The following is a 17,613-nucleotide window of genomic DNA, read 5'->3' on the forward strand; positions in this document are numbered from 1 at the left end:
AAAAAAAAAAAAAGGTTGGCTCATTACAACATGTTTGAATGAAATGAATAAAAAAAAAAAATTTTCAAGTCGAAGAAAGAATTTATTTATCCCTGAAACAAATTACAGATTTCGAATCGAATAAAGTAAAAAAGAATTATCTCTGTTGTATAAAACACAAGTTTAACATTAAAATGACGTTAATAAATTCACTTAAATGAAAATAAACGTGACATTATATATATATATATATATAAATCGAATATAATAATACAACATAATGGTGCGGATAATTAAAATTAAACGAGGTCACACTTAAATACCTAGAGATAAAAAAAAATTTTTACGGTCGAGCAAAACTTTTCCAACATCGAAATGTGGGTGCAAGAATATCGCTTGAATTGTCGTTGATTTAATAAAAGTTAGAAAAAAAAATATCGTAAACTAAAATAAAAAATAAATAAATTAATTAAAAAAAAAAAAAAACAAGTCAGTATAGTCGAGACGGAGGCAAAGAAGTAGAAAATCGGTGGATGGTAGAAGGATTCGAATGGCATGCGAGGATTTTCACAGGGGTAATGTCTCGGCGATCAGTTCATTTCCGGTCCGGAGCTCGACGGCACCGCGTTGATTTAATGTATTTCACTCAATTTCCGGTGGGCACGTCAAGAGTAGAACTGCTTCAGATTCTGCCGGCAAATTTCGGCGGACCAAAATTTTCACTTTTCATTAGCAGATCTGCGGTCATTTTTTTGCGGCCCACACAAGCGAAAATTTCCGTTTAAAACGACACATTTTTTTTTTTTTTTTTTTTTTTTGGGGGGGGTTTTATTACTCAACTATGGATTGGCGTATCGTAAATAGCAATATATGTATTTCTAGGGAATTAAACGATCTACTCAAAAGGTCTTCAGCGATTTTTTCGTAAATCTACTGATTCAAAAGTTATTTAAGGTTAAGAATCAGTTATGTCAAATTTCACGACTTTTTTTTTTCATTTTCGCTATGAAATAATGGTTGAAAAATTAACAAATTATGAAATTTCTCAAAGATCATATTATCTTCCTCAAATTTCCCAAGTTTTTAATGTAAACTATTGTACAAAATTTATATTTTCATCAACTTTTGAACCAACATGTATAGGTATACATTTTATACTCGCGGTTACGTTCGGCGGGATGGAAACTTATAAACAACAACAACAACAACAATAATAGTAATAATAATAATAATAATAATAATATGCGTGAATGATTTTTCAGAATTAAATCGTATGATTGATTGTGATCTATATTATGAATGGTAATAATAATTGAGGTTATTTCATTTGCCGAATCATACAAATTTATCGTTTCTAATTAATTAGAAAAATTCTACGTATTCGATTTCTTTCAGTTTATTCTATTTCTATTTCTTTTCATTCCCAACAACGAACTGAAGAAGAAAATCTTTGTCTCGAAACGATTTCCAAGGAATTCATTTGTGAACTAAAATCAGAGTTATTTTTCATTCAAACTCGATGAAATACGTACATATATATATATATATATATATAGGTTTATTATACTCTATAAATATAATAGAATAATCACGTTGTAATGTTTCTCAGACTTTGTTAATATCATAAGGTGTTTACAGTTGAAATCAAGAGTTTATGAAAAGAGGAAAGAGAGAAAGAAAAAAAAAACAGTTTTCCGAATCACACAGACTTTTTTTTTTAAATTAGTTTCAATTTTTTTTTTTTTAACCTCTTTTTCGTCATGTTTTTATTTTTGCTACACATTTGCGCGTCTCGATAATTGCACTTTTCCAAAAGATAATATTGCATTTTGAAAACTTGCATTATCGGCACAATGGTCGTGAGAATTTCTCTCTCTCTCTTCTTATTTTCTCAAACACGTGAAAACTAATTATTGCAAGTAAAATAATCCTAACGTGTAATAGAAAGTTGTTTATTTTTTTTTTTTTTTTTTTCATTTTCATCAACCGCACGAACCGAAATAAAAATAAAAGACTCTTGCTATCGGCTTCCCGAATTAGAATTCCTCCCGAAGCTCGTAATTTCGCAAAAAATTGCACAAAACTCAACTTGCCCGCCACCTTGCAAATACAAATACAAATACCATAAAACACAAAGTGCAAACGCTTGAACGCGGAGCTAATAAATTCGCACATCGAAGGCATCAGAATTTAATGGTAGACCGTCGAAGGATAATGACGATAATAATACGCTTCGATCGTTTATTATTATCATTATACATCGCCGAGTTCTGGATCAGAGCATAAAATCTGTACATATAATAATCGAATCGCTTCCGCGCTCCACTAGCCGATCATATCTTATTTATTATACATGTATAGCATTTGAAAATATATATATATATCACTTCCTGGGAGAAAGAAGAATTTAGGAAAAAAAAAAAAAAAAAAAAACCAAAAAGCATACGTAATATTTTTAATGTAACTATAAATATTTATTTCCACACCACCAGCCCCCCCCCCCCCCCCCCCCCCCCAAATAAAATTACCATTCAAATAACTTTCTGTATAAATAATACATATTAGTAATAATAATAATAATAACAAGGCATTGAATTAAAATAATATATTTCAATAATAGAAATGTTTCTTTTCCATTTAATGCGTAGCATAATAATGATACTAAAAAATTTATTTAACGAGTTAAGAAATATTTAAGACTTCTGTCCAAAGTTTAAACTCACGCGGAAGTAAGTATATATATATGGACGGGGAGGAGAACGAGGAAGATTCAAGTTTCAAGTAAGTACACTTTCGCACATAAAACACACGGAGCAAGTGCATGCAGATTGCAAACTTTCAGAGAATCAGAAAATCGCAGATTTAAAAAAAAATTAAAACTGTCTCTACTTTTCATATTTTACCCAAAATAAAAAAAAAGACGATAATATTTCCAATTTTTTGCATAAAGACACACGCACGCACACAGTATTAATTATCCGTTTAATTACAACACGTCGGAAGAAATCCGCGGAGATTATTACATTCACCATCTCTGTTAAATAAAACTTAAGTGACAAGCCTGATAATAATACAAAAAAAAAAAACAAAAAAAAAAACAAACAAAAAAAAATAAGATATTTCTCCATTTCAATTGCATTAAGATTTTTATAAACCTCGTAGATAAGAAGATAAGAATTCTTCGCCCGCTTTGCTTCTCTTCAGTTGTACTCTATAGCAACGTGATTAGATCGATAATTATGACAAATCGATAAAACTATAACATTTCTCCTTATATAGATATAGATGTGTGTATATATTTATATATATATATATATATGTATATACATTTTTAAGTACGAAATTTAGATCTATTTATCGAATGATATCGGAACCGTAAGATCATTCGATAAATAGATCTAAATTTCGTACTTAAAAATAAATACGCATACTTTAAACAAAATGAATATATACTTGAGAGTTTTTATTTTCAAATAAATTTATGAAAACACCAATACATGCAATAAATTATCACGTACAAGAATGAAAACCACAAACAGTATAACTTATCGTTATCGCCTCGATATATATATATATATATATATATATAAACAATAAGGTTTCTGAGGAAAAAAAAAAGTATTTGGATGATAAATTTAGTATTAAATACATGTAGAGAATCGGTGTTTCGACCCCATTTGTAAATTACAATCTTGACCTTTGGGATCATTTCACAAAAATGTATAATTGGGTATGTATTAAGGCGTTTATATAAGGTGTATACATATACGATGAAAGACCGGGTCACACCTCACGTCAGATTCAATAGCAACATTTAAAGTTCGAACGTGTGCATGGCAGCCAGAATACACCTTAAACGCATTTAATTCTATATTCCGTACAAAGTTCGCTTCATCTGCATACCTACGTCTAGATTATTCGTATAGATAATTTATAAATTTATACATATATCAGTGTAACAACAAAACGTGATTCATTATTAGGTAAACAACCAGTAGTGGTTGAGAAAAAAAAAAAAAAAAAAAAAAAATGTGGAGAATAGATTTCTCGCCAATTGAATCTTCAGCGGTGAAAAAAAAAAAAATAAAAAAAAAAAATTAAATAAAATAAAATAAAATAAAAATAAAAGTTTATGAAGAATAATAAAAAGACTTGCCTATCGATGATAATTAATTATTGTTATTGTTTTTGTTGTTATACACGTAATAAATGATCAGGATTCGAAATAATCACAAGTATAATAATCAATTAACTGATACACGGTATATGGTTTATTACTAAAATGACAAGTGTTTAATTATTGTTAGCGGAATGGTTGAATTAAAAGGAAAATAAGTTAATACGGGAGACAATTTCTATAACACAACGATAAGAAGAAGAAAAGGAAAGGAAAGGAAGAGAAGGGAAAGAACCGCAACGACAAAATGCGTCATATATTATGAACTACTGTACTTTGGACTCGGAAGTCCACCAAGGCTTCATTTTACATTTAATATACACGCTTGTAAACATACACCTATAATATTTATACCAAGGTATATAGCAAGTAACGTGTAGGTACGTACGTATACATATATATATATATATATATATATATACTTATATACACATGCATGACATCGTATATCAAAACCAGTAGGAGGATGCTCGTACAAAGATTACCAACCGTACGATTTAGACCTTTCTGATGCACGCAATGCGTGCAAACAATACGATAACAATGATGATGATGATGATGATGATGATGATGATGATGATATAATCCACTAACCAGTTGCTCGACCAGCGCGATGCACGACAAAGTCCCCGAGGACTAAGATCAAGAGATGAAATCAACGAAGCAAAATGAAAATGTTTTTAAAAATAGAAAACTATTAAAAATAATTAGACACGCGAGAAATATCGAGGTGTAAAATTGGCAACATCGCCAATCCAATTTAGCGAAACTGTATATATAATTATATAGTAATTAAGTAAGCAGTCGGTCACTCCAGTTTTCAAATGACAGGCAAACCCGGTCGATAAAAAAGTTTTGCAAAATCTAGATATAACAGTTTTAGAACAAGTCGATCTTTTCGGTAGACGAATCATCGAGTAAACAAACGTAAGTGACGGGTAACGTCGTGACGTCAAATTGCAATATTTGCAGAGACGAGTGATAAAATAATTGGGTATGCATAACGAGAGGACAATAAATAGGGTATCACGTCATTTTTCTCCTCGTCGCTGATATAGAACGTGAAAAACTCTTCCTGATTACCTGGGGAAACATATCGCCTTTAAAATGCACATCGATTTTTTTGTTTCAGATGATCCGATAACGAGTTATAATCTTCACCGCAAAACAACTCTCTTTTAAAGCGCCTCCGGAGATTCGCCGTCACAGGCGTATTTATCAACATTTTTTACTGAAAATTTTTGTCTAACTTACTTCAGAAGTTCTACCACAATATGTAGATGAATTGAATTGAATAATATTGCTTATATCGCCGTAAAAAAATCGCGAAAATATGCCTCTTTTACGCTTTTAAACACCCCCCCCCCCCCCCCCCCCCAAACGGTATAATACTGTACCCGAAAAGCAGAAAGTATCGTAGGGGATGATCAGAATTGGGAGTGCATAGATAGAATTGGCACAAAGCTATACAATCTATCCATATGCCATATGCTATACGTTCAAGTTAAATATTTGATGTATATATCGATTGAAACGGATGCATGGATGGATAGATGGAAATGAACCGTGTCCGTGACATGTCATGCTTGCATTACCCGGGCAGAGCAGCATGAGGGGGAAGTTTGGAATCATATATCGCGAGAGACGATTGTCGAATACAAAACGAGAAGAGAAAAAAAAAAACCGGTGAACCTTTAATAAAGTTGATAAAGATAAAAATAAACTATATTTTATTAAAGTATTATGCAATACTTTCTGTTATAAACGGTTAGAATTTAAAGTTTACAGGTTTCTTCTTTTTCTTCGTCTTCTTTTTTTATTTTTTTTACATTTTGTAGTTCAATGATTGCCTGTATCAATTCCATTGACACTTCCATAACACCCCAAGGGTTTGCAATACGTTCATTTCCCGTCAATTTCCTAGCGTATAACGTAACAGTCATTGACGGAATGGGGTTTAGAACCGAATCGTATCGTGGACACGATAACTCGTCGTTCGTAGTTATGGTCCCATGAGTATAAAGCACCTATCGGACAACCATATACACCATTATACTACAATATTACCACCTTCAATCGTCATGAACGTTACCACGTTTCGCAATATGGATAGTTCCAAGGGTTCGTTTCTCTGCTAATTGTAAGAGTTCACAGATCCGTAACGAATGATCACGAAGTGACAGCATCAACTTGCACGATCTTGAAACCATTCAGCATGAAGCAACTATCCTAAATAATTCTGATGCCGATGATGATGATGATGATGATGATGATGGATGTGATGCAGCATCGCAAGGTTCGGAAAGAGTCTGTTTATCAAGCATCGTCGACGTGACTAATTTACCCTTAATCTTTGAAAAGTTCACACTACAGATAAAGAGACTGATTTACCGCGTGTTAATTGTCTTGAAAATAGAGAAAGATAAAGAGCCTGAAATCCAAGAAACGAGGATTACGAAACTCATCTTCGTGAATGGTGTACGACCTTGGAATCTCTACATCGTTATACACTGTAACACGTTGTTCATACTTACATTATGAGGTAAAAACAAAAAAAAAAGAAATTTCATCAGGTAGCGCACTCTAGAGTTCTCTCTACGATTGTACAGAGTTTATCTCATCTAGATTTAAATCATGCGTATGAAAGATGTTTCTGCATCTTTTATTCTGAATACTCAAGAGTGACGATTCTTTCCTTCAATTGATTTTCCTCTTCCTTTCCAGCACTTGATCAATATCCCAGACACGAGTTAGTATGTCAGGCTATTATCAACCCTCCAGTTTCCTGATTTTCAGAATATCACGAGTCAAAGTACTTGAGAGTTGCATTCTGCCTCCCGTGATGTGATTTTAAACACTCTCTATTACGAAATGACAAAGTTGGTATCGCAGTAGGAAGGATAAAACCCAAAGCTCATTATCTGGTCAAGTGCAATGACTTGAAATCATCTTCCATTCACTAAAGTGATAAGAAACGATGATAAATAATCTCATATCACGAAAATCCCATCAAACGGATTCCAAGGTGAATGGATCAATCGGATGGAATCACTTTACATCCTATCAGCAAACGATAGCTTGTATACCTAATACGTATATATAACGCGAGTGAATGAACATATCCTACGACGAGGTAAAATAAATTTTCATTCTACTTCCCTCTTAATTTTCCCAACATTAAAAAACTTCTCCTCAAATTCTGTAGTTATACGTGTCAAGAGTTTTACTACAGTTTTCACATATAAAACCACAAGTTATCGACATACCTATATATATATAGGTATATATACGTTACATTATACAACAGACGTTGGAGAAAAAAGGAAGAAAGGAAAGGAAAGAAAGAAAGAAAGAAAGAACGAAGCTGCAACTCGACGATGCGGAAACGGTTTGTTCTAAATGGAGGAACATCAATCTTGCAGAGAAAAATCTTAGCATCCGTTACGGCACTCGCGGTGCCGTTGCTGGCATGTAAATCGTATGTACGTACGTATGTATGTATGTGTGTATGTATATACATATATAGACCTACAAGTACCAGGGTATTCCGGGTGAGAATACGTATTAATGCGACAATTTGCATTTTAAATAAATGACCAGCGTCGTCGACGACAGAAATTTTTACACCGCGTTCACCGGACGAATGGACGAACGAATGAACCGAGTTGACGAACCGACGACGACGACGACGAAGTTTATACGATTTGGTAATTGAACGGCTCGAGGGCCGCAGCCAAAGCAAAAGCAAAAGCAAAAGCCTCGAAAAAGGAGGAGGAGGAATGAACTTCGACTCCGTTCTCTCGTGTAATTTGCATTTCAAAGTTATTTCGCAAAATTAACTTTTACCTTAGCTTTCCAACAACTGCGGACGAAAGTGTCATTTTCATTTTCACCTTTTCCGTCGCGCTTTTCCTCCTTTACTTTTCTTTTTCCTCGCGTTCACACCAAACCTCAACACTCTCTTCTTATTCTTATCCTTATTCTCCGTTTATTTTTTTTTTTTTTCTTCTTTTTCTTTTTCTTATCCCTTGTATAATATTGGGAAAATTATTTAAAGTTCGAAAGGTACACGCACGTTGCGATAAACTTGGAGGAACACGTCGATCCTCTAAGGATAATAATAAACGTCTCCTTACAAACCGCGAAACTGAGTCAAGGACTCAAGATATAGAAAACCTTATAGTATATCCTATAGGATAAACCCTGAATCTCTTGAGGCTGAAGTTAGTAACGTTAGCATGACGATATATTAAAGGGGGGGGGGGGGGGGGGGGGGGGGGTTTACTATTTTCGAATTCTGTAGAAACTTTGAAGTGACCAAATTTTGAAAATATGAATCACAGCTTCGCCTTATTACAATTTACTGCACTCCAGAGATTCCTAAAATTATGAAATAACCGGTTTTCCGAAACTGGAATCATTACAATAACGTCACCAACATCAGTCCCATTTAATCTCAAAGTTGAAATTCACACATGTTTCCATATCAGTCATAAAGTTCGAACGGAAGATTGACCGTCAAATTTGAAAGTTAGTAATAACGTTGACGTAACACGAAACGTGTTTGGGGAAAAATTCATTGTTTCGCTTTTATAAGTGTGAGTGATTGAAGTAATTGAGTTTTCAAAATATGAATATATGTATATGTATATACTGGCTTATTATAATTTACCATATCGTTAAAAAATTCGTAAAATTCGGAAATAACGATTTTTCCCGAAACGTGAATCGTGGAAATAACGTTACCAACTTGATCTTCATAACCGTGATGAAACGATTGAACGAATCGCTTACTAACGATGACAATGCGCACTGCGGGTCTGCGTTTTGCCAATTTAAACATTCTCGATCGCGAGCAGCTGTGCAGGTAAACAGGAGCAGCCAAGTGTAAGACAGCCAGTAACAGGGTTGATGCAAATGCTGACCTCCCGGGTTCTGATTGCTATGCAACCTCGCGACTGGTGCAGTTGCAGGGAAGCCTTGCAGCAGCAGCAGCAGCAGCAGCAAAGGTTCATGTACAAAGTTGGACGGACATATATAAATGAACGATGTAACGAACGAACGAACGAACGAACGGTTTTCCGGCTTAAAAACTCCCCAACAGTAAAAGCGAGTCGCCTTTTGTCAGTCGTCAGATGATCCCGACTTCAGTGTCCGGCGGTGGTTCTGGAATTGCAATTGGAAAAGCACCTCATCCGATGATGAAGTGCGCTATCGATAAACAGACGGAAAAGAGATGGAGAGAAAGAAAGAAAGAAAGAAAGAAAGAAAGAAAAAAAGAAAAAAAAAGCAATGAACACGAACAGTGCAGGAATTTTTTTTATTACTTCATCGTCGTTAGGGGGAAATTTGATTAGCTGAGTACTTCCTAGTCCCACCGGGTTTCCTATATATACCTATATACACCTATATGTTAGAGTGGCGCAAAAAAACCGACTTTTTTTTTTTTTTTTCTTTTTTTTTGAGTCTCGTGTGAAAAAATGTTAGTTTTCTGATGTTTTAAGAACCCACTCCAAAGGACAGCTCTAAAAAAAAATTTTAAGAGGTCGCTCCAAATTTTTAATAATGTAAAAAATCGTCAAAAAATTCGATAAAAAAAAATTGTATTTTCAGTATTTTGTTCGATTTTTAATTCATGTCGTGGTGTATTGTTATCGATTCTTTCTTACTAAATTGAAGAAAAAAATTTATGAAATTTTAATATGAATATTAAAAGGTCGCTCGAAAAGATCTAAAGAAATGCACGAAAAAAATTATAATATAATAAAAAATGTGGGTAAAAAAAGCTTTCGAGTCGTTTAGAAAGACTCGCCTCGAGTAAAAGCATTATACGTATATATAAGTAAGTAAAACAGATTTATAGAAAAAATAAAAATTAGTAAAGAAATATCGGAAAGGTATGATCTTTAACAAATATGGGACAGTAAGTGATCAAGGGAAATAGAAATAGAAATAGAAAAAGAAAAAGAATAAGAAACAAATAAGCCTTTATACAGACTTTCGTTTTAATTTTAGCCTTTAATTGAATCCCAGCATCGTGATATATTATTATCAGAGAAAAACGATAAAAGTAACTCGCTGTCTTCGATAACGACGCAGTGCACTTTTTACCTTCGATTATAAACGTATATGTATATAGTATAAATGTGGAAGAAAATAACAGCTGAGCGAAGATGAAAGAAGCGATTTATTACCTCGAGTCGCACGCTTGGTATCAACTAACGAGATGATAACCCTTTGAGTCATCATAGTGATAAGTTTGTATTCTCGCCGACTAATTTATATCCATTTTTTGTATATTCAGAGAAATTTTCAACGTATTTCTTTCGTTCTTGATACTCGAAAGTATTTATTATTGTTAGATACAAATTGATTGAAGAAAATCGTGAAAATTGAACGAACAATTCATTAACCAAGAAAGTTACTCCTCTACCTACACGCATGCATATTTTACACAAATTACAAGCTTTTCGGGACGCTGATTGCGAATCTGAATTCGGATTTAAAAAATTTAAGACAGTGGAAGAAAATTTCAAATTCCATAGAATCCGGAAACAAAACTCTGTCTGAGGGTTTTCGGGATCGCTGATTACGAATCTGAAATTTCAGCATGGCGAATCCAATCAGCGACTGGAAAACTCCTTCACAGTTGTTGTTGTTGTTTTTTTTTTTTTTTCCCCATATTCGATCAAATTTTAAATGTTCATCTGCCATATCGGATCCACCATCTTAAATTTTCAAAATTTGAACCCCAGAAAACCATAAAATACTTGTCTATAAAATCTTGTTATAAAACTTGATTCAGCACAATATAACGTGTGATTAATTCAACTTCGCATCGTCATTTCTATTCCGTGTTTGCGTTAAGCCTCCGTTCCCCGTATGTTAATGTAATTACTTACTACGACCATCCTTTTGTTCTTTTCAATTCTTTTTTCATTTCTCTTTCACATTATTATTCTTTTTCACCTTTTTACTTTATATATATATATATATATATATATATATATATAATATTCATATAAAAATAACAAGAAAATGTAAAAAAAAAAAAAACGACCGACGAGGCTCAAGGTTTTTTGTAAAATAAAATATCGCTCCTGCTATACATAAAAATTCAATATATTAGCCTGATAATGCAGCTATATGATACATAATATATGCCGTTGCTATACGTTACACGTTGGGATATCCGTTATATCAGGAAAAGCAGCTGCGCCCGACACGACGTTTGCAGCGTCAATGTTGCCGGGGAGGGGAGGAGGGGGGCAGAGTATATTTCATTGCGGAATTTCGTTAAAAATTATCTGATCGTAAATAACGACTTTGACCGAAGATAAAAAAAAGTCTGGCAAAAAGTTACGATCGTCGAAGTTTTTTTTTTTTTAGTTTTTTTTTAGTTTTTTTTTTTTTACATGGATATATTTTTACAAAGTACCACATATATACCTATATATACTATGCAATATAGATTTTTAAGAAAATGTTTTCCCGTCTCAATATTCTTGTATTTTATTCAACTAGTTATTAGTTTGAGTTATTTTTCATTCTCGGTTCCAGATAACTCACAATATCGTTGTTGTATTTACTTAATATTCATTTCGGCGGCTTTACTTGATTGAAATGAATTTCGTTTGATGAGAAAAAAAATTCTCCTAGAACTAAATGAAAAATAATTCTCTCAAATTAATAACTAGTTGAATAAAATGTATAAAAATATTGAGAAGGTAAAACATTTTGTTTGATTGATAACGCTACGAACTTCAACCTACCTTTTTCTTAATGAACACAATCAAGTTTTGGGGTTGAAAATTTATCTCGAATTCCTTTCAGTTTGTTTCCTCGTAACCTGCGCAGCTATTAACGGGTCCTGGATTATTGTTAGTAGGAAATCCTCGATGGTCGCTTCATTGTCAAGAACCTTTCGCAGCGGGGATTTGGGGACATTGATTGCCCAAATTTCCATTCGGGGTGTAACATGGAACTCTGGATAAGTGCCAAAATCAAGAGGAGAATTTTTTGATACGTAACTCGAACCATTTACAGCCATAAATTTGATCGAGATCCCACTTTCATCCCATTCTCAAAATTTTTCACAAAAACGATTCAATAATAATTCAAATCATATCGTAATAAATAACTCTCGAGTATCAAAACCCTATTATTAGTATACTATCAAAAGTAGCAAAAACCGCAATGAAATATGTTGAAGAGTTCTTTAAATATACAAAATATGGATATAAAATATTTACCACTTTGACTCGAAGGGTTAACAATTCACTCTCAACTTCCGTTGTATAATACAATGAATTTTATTTACTCGTTCTATCCAAGAGTTTTTCACATCCCTGTATAACCGCAAAAATCTCAAACCATCATCTCGCTAGTTTATTGTTATTACTGTTGATATCATCATTATTGTTATTTCCTATTATTATTATTATTATTATTATAAAACCGAATTGTCTCCTTTTTTCTTTTCCCTCCAGCGTTCCATTTATTATGCTTCTACGTATGATTTGGCGCATCTTGTTATACGTTTTCCGAACGAAGGAAGGTGTACACACGTAACAAACTCGACGTACAGTCGTAACATCGTGTATCCACACAGCTATTCCGTTTTTATATTGAATCGTACGACGACATGGGTGGGTAGTAAGTAGATACATACCTACCAATGTATAAAATTTTTGCAATACTGGAGACAACGATATTATAATATATATATATATATATATATATATATATATATATATATATATATATATATATATTAATACGTGGAAACGCTGTCGCGTTACACGTCTACTTTGTTTCCTTTTGACAAAAATTGCGAGGGTGGAAAAAAACCAATATAATATACCGACTTTTGTGTATATATGTATATGTACATAATAGGATGACAAAACAATGAAATCGCAAAATAAAATAAAGAGAAAATCTTCCAAGGTTGGAGAAGAAACAGAGAAAATATAATTTTATATTTTTATACATATATACGTGCGCACGAACGTTTCACGTATTATGGGTAATATAGGTGTGTCATGTACATACATACATATAACCTACCCAGCATAAAGCAATTTGAATAATGGATTGTAAACATCGTGAAATCAATACTTATTTATTTATTTACTTTTATTTTCATCGAAGAAAAAAAGCTCGCCAAATAAAAACAGGAGAATAGTAAGTACAAGTATAGTAACAGGGGGACAAAAAAAACAAAAAACAAAAAAAAAAACACAATTTTCCTTAAAACCGTAAACCGATATCCGCTGCGAAAAGAACTCCGGCGAATCGCACCAATTTACATAGACTGCACGTGGATTGACGCAAACAAATTTATGTACGTCTGTATGTATATACAATATTACTGAAATATACGTGTATGTGTGTGTGTGTGTGTTAACACAGGTATATAAAATGGTCGTCGCAGCAGCCAGCCAGGTTCTAAACTATGGTAAACTGCTGCAAACACACACATCAAGCAGCACTTAATCAGGACCGTGTGCTTAGACGTGTTCGTTTTCAGGGTGAATATATGCAGTTTGCATATTATACTGAACGAGTATAAAATATACAGGGTGAGTCAATTGAAACGGCGAAAATGGGAGGAGCTCAGTTTTGTTAATGTCAAAGTAAGGTTCGAAGTCTTGATGCAGGTAACCACTGTAAATGAGAAACAATAATAAAGATATTATGACAACAAAAGAAAGACGACGCCACGAAACGTCAACAATTTGGTGTCGTCATGTCGTGACTTTATTTTTACTCATTATCATTGAATACCTGTAGGTAGTAGACATCGAACCTTACTTTGATGTCAAGACAATTTAGCTCCTCCCATTCTCGGAGTTTCAATTAACTCCCTCCAAATTAGCTGAGGGATACGGTCTAGTTAATCAACTAAGCTCCTCCCATTCTCGCCGTTTCAATTGACTCACCCTGTATACCTACATATAGAATGTAGTAAAAGACAGAGTCGGTAATGTGCGTCGGTCGTCGTTGCTGCACGACACGTGCACAGATACCAAAATGCATCTGTCCTTTTCTGTCCGGTATACCTGCTGTAAAGATCTATATACTATACGGAGGCGCTGCGCATGCATATCATTACTTATGCAGCCTGTACGTACGTATATGGATGTGTTCAAAAGTATACAAGTATTTTAAATACACAGCGCGATTTCGATACGCAAAGTAGGTATCGACCTTCTGCCGTATTATGCATTATCGATACACTCGAATCACCGAACTTTTCGTACTACGATTTTTTTTTCTTTTTTTATTCTTTTTGTTTCGAATAATGAATTATAAAAGTCGGAATTCGTTGGTCTCTGCAATTAGGTACTTATAAAACGAAAACAGGAATCGTTTGCTTGAAAATTAAAAGAATCTACAGCGAGTATCAGCTAAATGCTGCCTACTGCAGCTGGACTGAGGTGGAGAAGAGGCTTGGAGAGAGATAAAGAGAAAGAAAGAGAGAAACTTGGTTGTAAACGCAAATCAGATCCGAGCAAACGACGCCGAAGCATCCGATCCTCGCAATCGGCCTTTTTCTCTCTCTCTCTCTCTCTCTTTTTCTCTCAATCACACACACACACACACACACACACACACGGACACGAGAGCGCCAAATTGAATTTGAAGATGGAGTTCTTGCCAATTCTGGCCAATTTCGTATCCACCAATTTTGAATAGATCGATCCTCGCGTGCCTGCATCTGCATGAATGTATCCAGTTTGCACAGGGATCTAGATATATAACTAATAGTTCTATCCAACTCGCTATAGAAAGAAGAGACAAATGGAAAAAAATAAATAAATAAACAAATCGACTGTCGTGGAAAGAAAATCCGAGGAGAAGAGACGCCGCTTTGGGGATTATCTCTATCCCGCAAATCTCTTCAGCGACTTTCAATCCCCATGCTGAACAAACATAAAATCGTGTAACGAAACGACGAGTAGAGATATTTTCACAGTGGCTAAATAGTAGTATGATAGAGAAACGAATGAAAATATCGATAATTTATTACGATGAAAATTATGTAAAGTGTCTACGACGTCGATGCGGATTTTCAATATCTGTCGTTGTCAGCGGTGGTGTTCCTCGCTCTCTGATTGCAAAAATAAAACTGGGAGATATTAGAGGAGAAATTCTGAACAGATCATGTAAATATGGACCTTGGAAAAGAACTTGCTAGGATTATCGAATCGAATATAAGGTGCGTTTCGTGGCAAAGATAATTTCTTTTTTTTTTTTTTTTTTTTTTTTTTTTTTTTTTTTTTTTTTTTTTTTTTTTTTTTTTTTTTTTCTACACACGCAATCATTGTTTCCTTGAATCGTGTGAATTGAAGCTCATCGGTTAATGTATTTTTCTTTCTATATTTCAAAGTTCCTTCTCCTCTCTCGAGATAGAACGTGTAAATTTACTTCAAATACTAACACCCTAGAAAATTCACATTCTCACCTGCAACCGTCCGAGTTAACGCGGACTGGTTTCCCTTGACAAGAAGTAGAATAGTAATAAGATGAATAAGAAGAAGAAGAAGAAGAAGAAGAAGAAGAAGAGTCAGGCAGACGGCTCCGAAAGTTCGGAGCAACTTTTTATAAAGCGACATGCGGACCCGCCCCCTGGGGTTCGGTTGAACCTGATGTAAGAAGTTGGGTATAGGCGCAACAAAACATCCACAGCGGGTACCTACCTACATATATGCATCGCGGGGAACCCACGTAAGCGGTATTTATATTTCGTACGAGAACGAGGAGGAGGAAAACTTATCCGCGGTATACCTAAGCGCGCAGCATCAATCGCCAGGTGAATAAATAAATGAAAGGCGCGCGCGCGGGAATTATTCAGAGGAGGTAAGGAGGCGAAGGAGTGAGTCGTTATTTTTTGGATGCGTGAAAACGGGGCCGGTAGCAGAGAGGGAAAGAGAGAGAGAGCTCAGGCAAAACCGGACGCCATTTACGGAATTATAAGGGCACGAGTGGTGCGTATTTTTAGCACGCCGCCTAGCCCGCCAGAGACTGTGTTGCGGGCTTTGTTGACTCGACTGTATGGCCGCGAATCTGTATTGCGTGAGGTATGAAAACATTAAACAACACAGCCACGCAGCGACGACGCACCGACGCGGGATGCTTACAAGTTTGTTGAGTAAATATACGCCGCGCTCGGCGGAGCGTTGTGGCTTCGAAGGATTTAAATTTCAAGCCACGTTGACGAGTATCAACTTTTAAAGCATCTGTTGCGCGTCGTGCATGCAAGTTTATTTATGACCTCAAAAGCACCTTTACGAGGAACTTTGCGAGGGAGTTTGGTGGTTCGGCTATGCAGTTCGGTTAAGTTGAACAAATGAAGATCGCAACGCGCCTGGGCCCGGCTTTCGTTTGTTTGCACTCTCATTCAAGGCGCGTTTTCAAATTTCGATAACCGAGATCCGACGGAACACAGACACGAGGATGGGACTAACCTTTTCCAAGCATTCCTGGCCGATCGCCTTCGGGTCGACCTGAACCTCGAGGATGACGGAATTGGGCTGACACACTAGACACCACATTTTTGTTTCTCTTACGTCACACGTTGGTCTCGGTTACGGGGGTTGAAACAAAAATAAAAGGTAGGTACGATATCCAGGAGCGAGCCGCGAGCCACGTCGTCAATTTATTTGTGGTACAGAAACCGAGTTACCCATCCGCGATTCCGTCACTAGAGTATTCGGCGTTGTATCATAACAGGTTAAAGTATTAACCTAATCACAGCTGTCATAACGTCACTCGCGATATACGGCAACGTGTTCTTCTCGCACGAACTGTTTGGCACCGTCTCCGCCACTTCCATTTCTCAGTGCGGAATGGCACGGACTGTTATTAGTTCGCTAAATTGAATACGCTTTTTATCGAATGGCGCTGCCCTCGCGGACGACCTGCCAAACACAAACCGAGCACACGGACTCTCCAATTTCTTACTCGCGGGGTGGGGACAGGGAAACATCACAGCTGATTCCCCCTCCAACGACGGAGACGCAACCGTTTACCTCCCACTGCCTTCTCGATCTCAAGATTATTCGCACCGCTGGGCAACTACTCTGTCGGTAACACGAAGAAGGTTGATCCGCGCTAAATTCAAACCACGTGCCTCGATTCTTACCCAACTGACCGTTTGAAAAGCGTAATATCAACCGTTTCTACCTATTTCTAAACCGAATTATATATTTTTATCGCGTACGTTACTCATTGTTCGCTTATATGCTTGGTCGCGAAATTTTCTGACACTTTCACTCGCGATTTTCGACTTTTAGGATTTGCGGCAGGAAGATCGCTCGATGTGTCTTAAAATAGAAAATTGGAAGTCTCCGTTGTTACGTAACTGCACAACCTTCACCCGTTTCTCTCGGCATGCACACTGTAATTCGGTCAACGTAATGTTCAACTATTTGCACTAATTTTCTACGTTT

General features: G+C 35.3%; 1 protein-coding gene across 1 annotated transcript in view; it reads right to left on the minus strand.

Moving 5' to 3' along the window:
* Nucleotides 1–17,105, minus strand: part of LOC124407333 (E3 ubiquitin-protein ligase MYLIP) — a 126,896-nt gene extending 109,791 nt beyond the window's left edge. The window contains exon 1 of the mRNA XM_046883373.1: nucleotides 16,630–17,105. Within this exon, the coding sequence (XP_046739329.1) occupies nucleotides 16,630–16,716 (87 nt within the window). The 5' untranslated portion in view covers nucleotides 16,717–17,105. The remainder of the gene's footprint in view (nucleotides 1–16,629) is intronic.
* Nucleotides 17,106–17,613: the final 508 nt, after the last annotated feature.

Source organism: Diprion similis, chromosome 6, assembly GCF_021155765.1.
Source record: "Diprion similis isolate iyDipSimi1 chromosome 6, iyDipSimi1.1, whole genome shotgun sequence".
Taxonomy (NCBI): domain Eukaryota; kingdom Metazoa; phylum Arthropoda; class Insecta; order Hymenoptera; family Diprionidae; genus Diprion; species Diprion similis.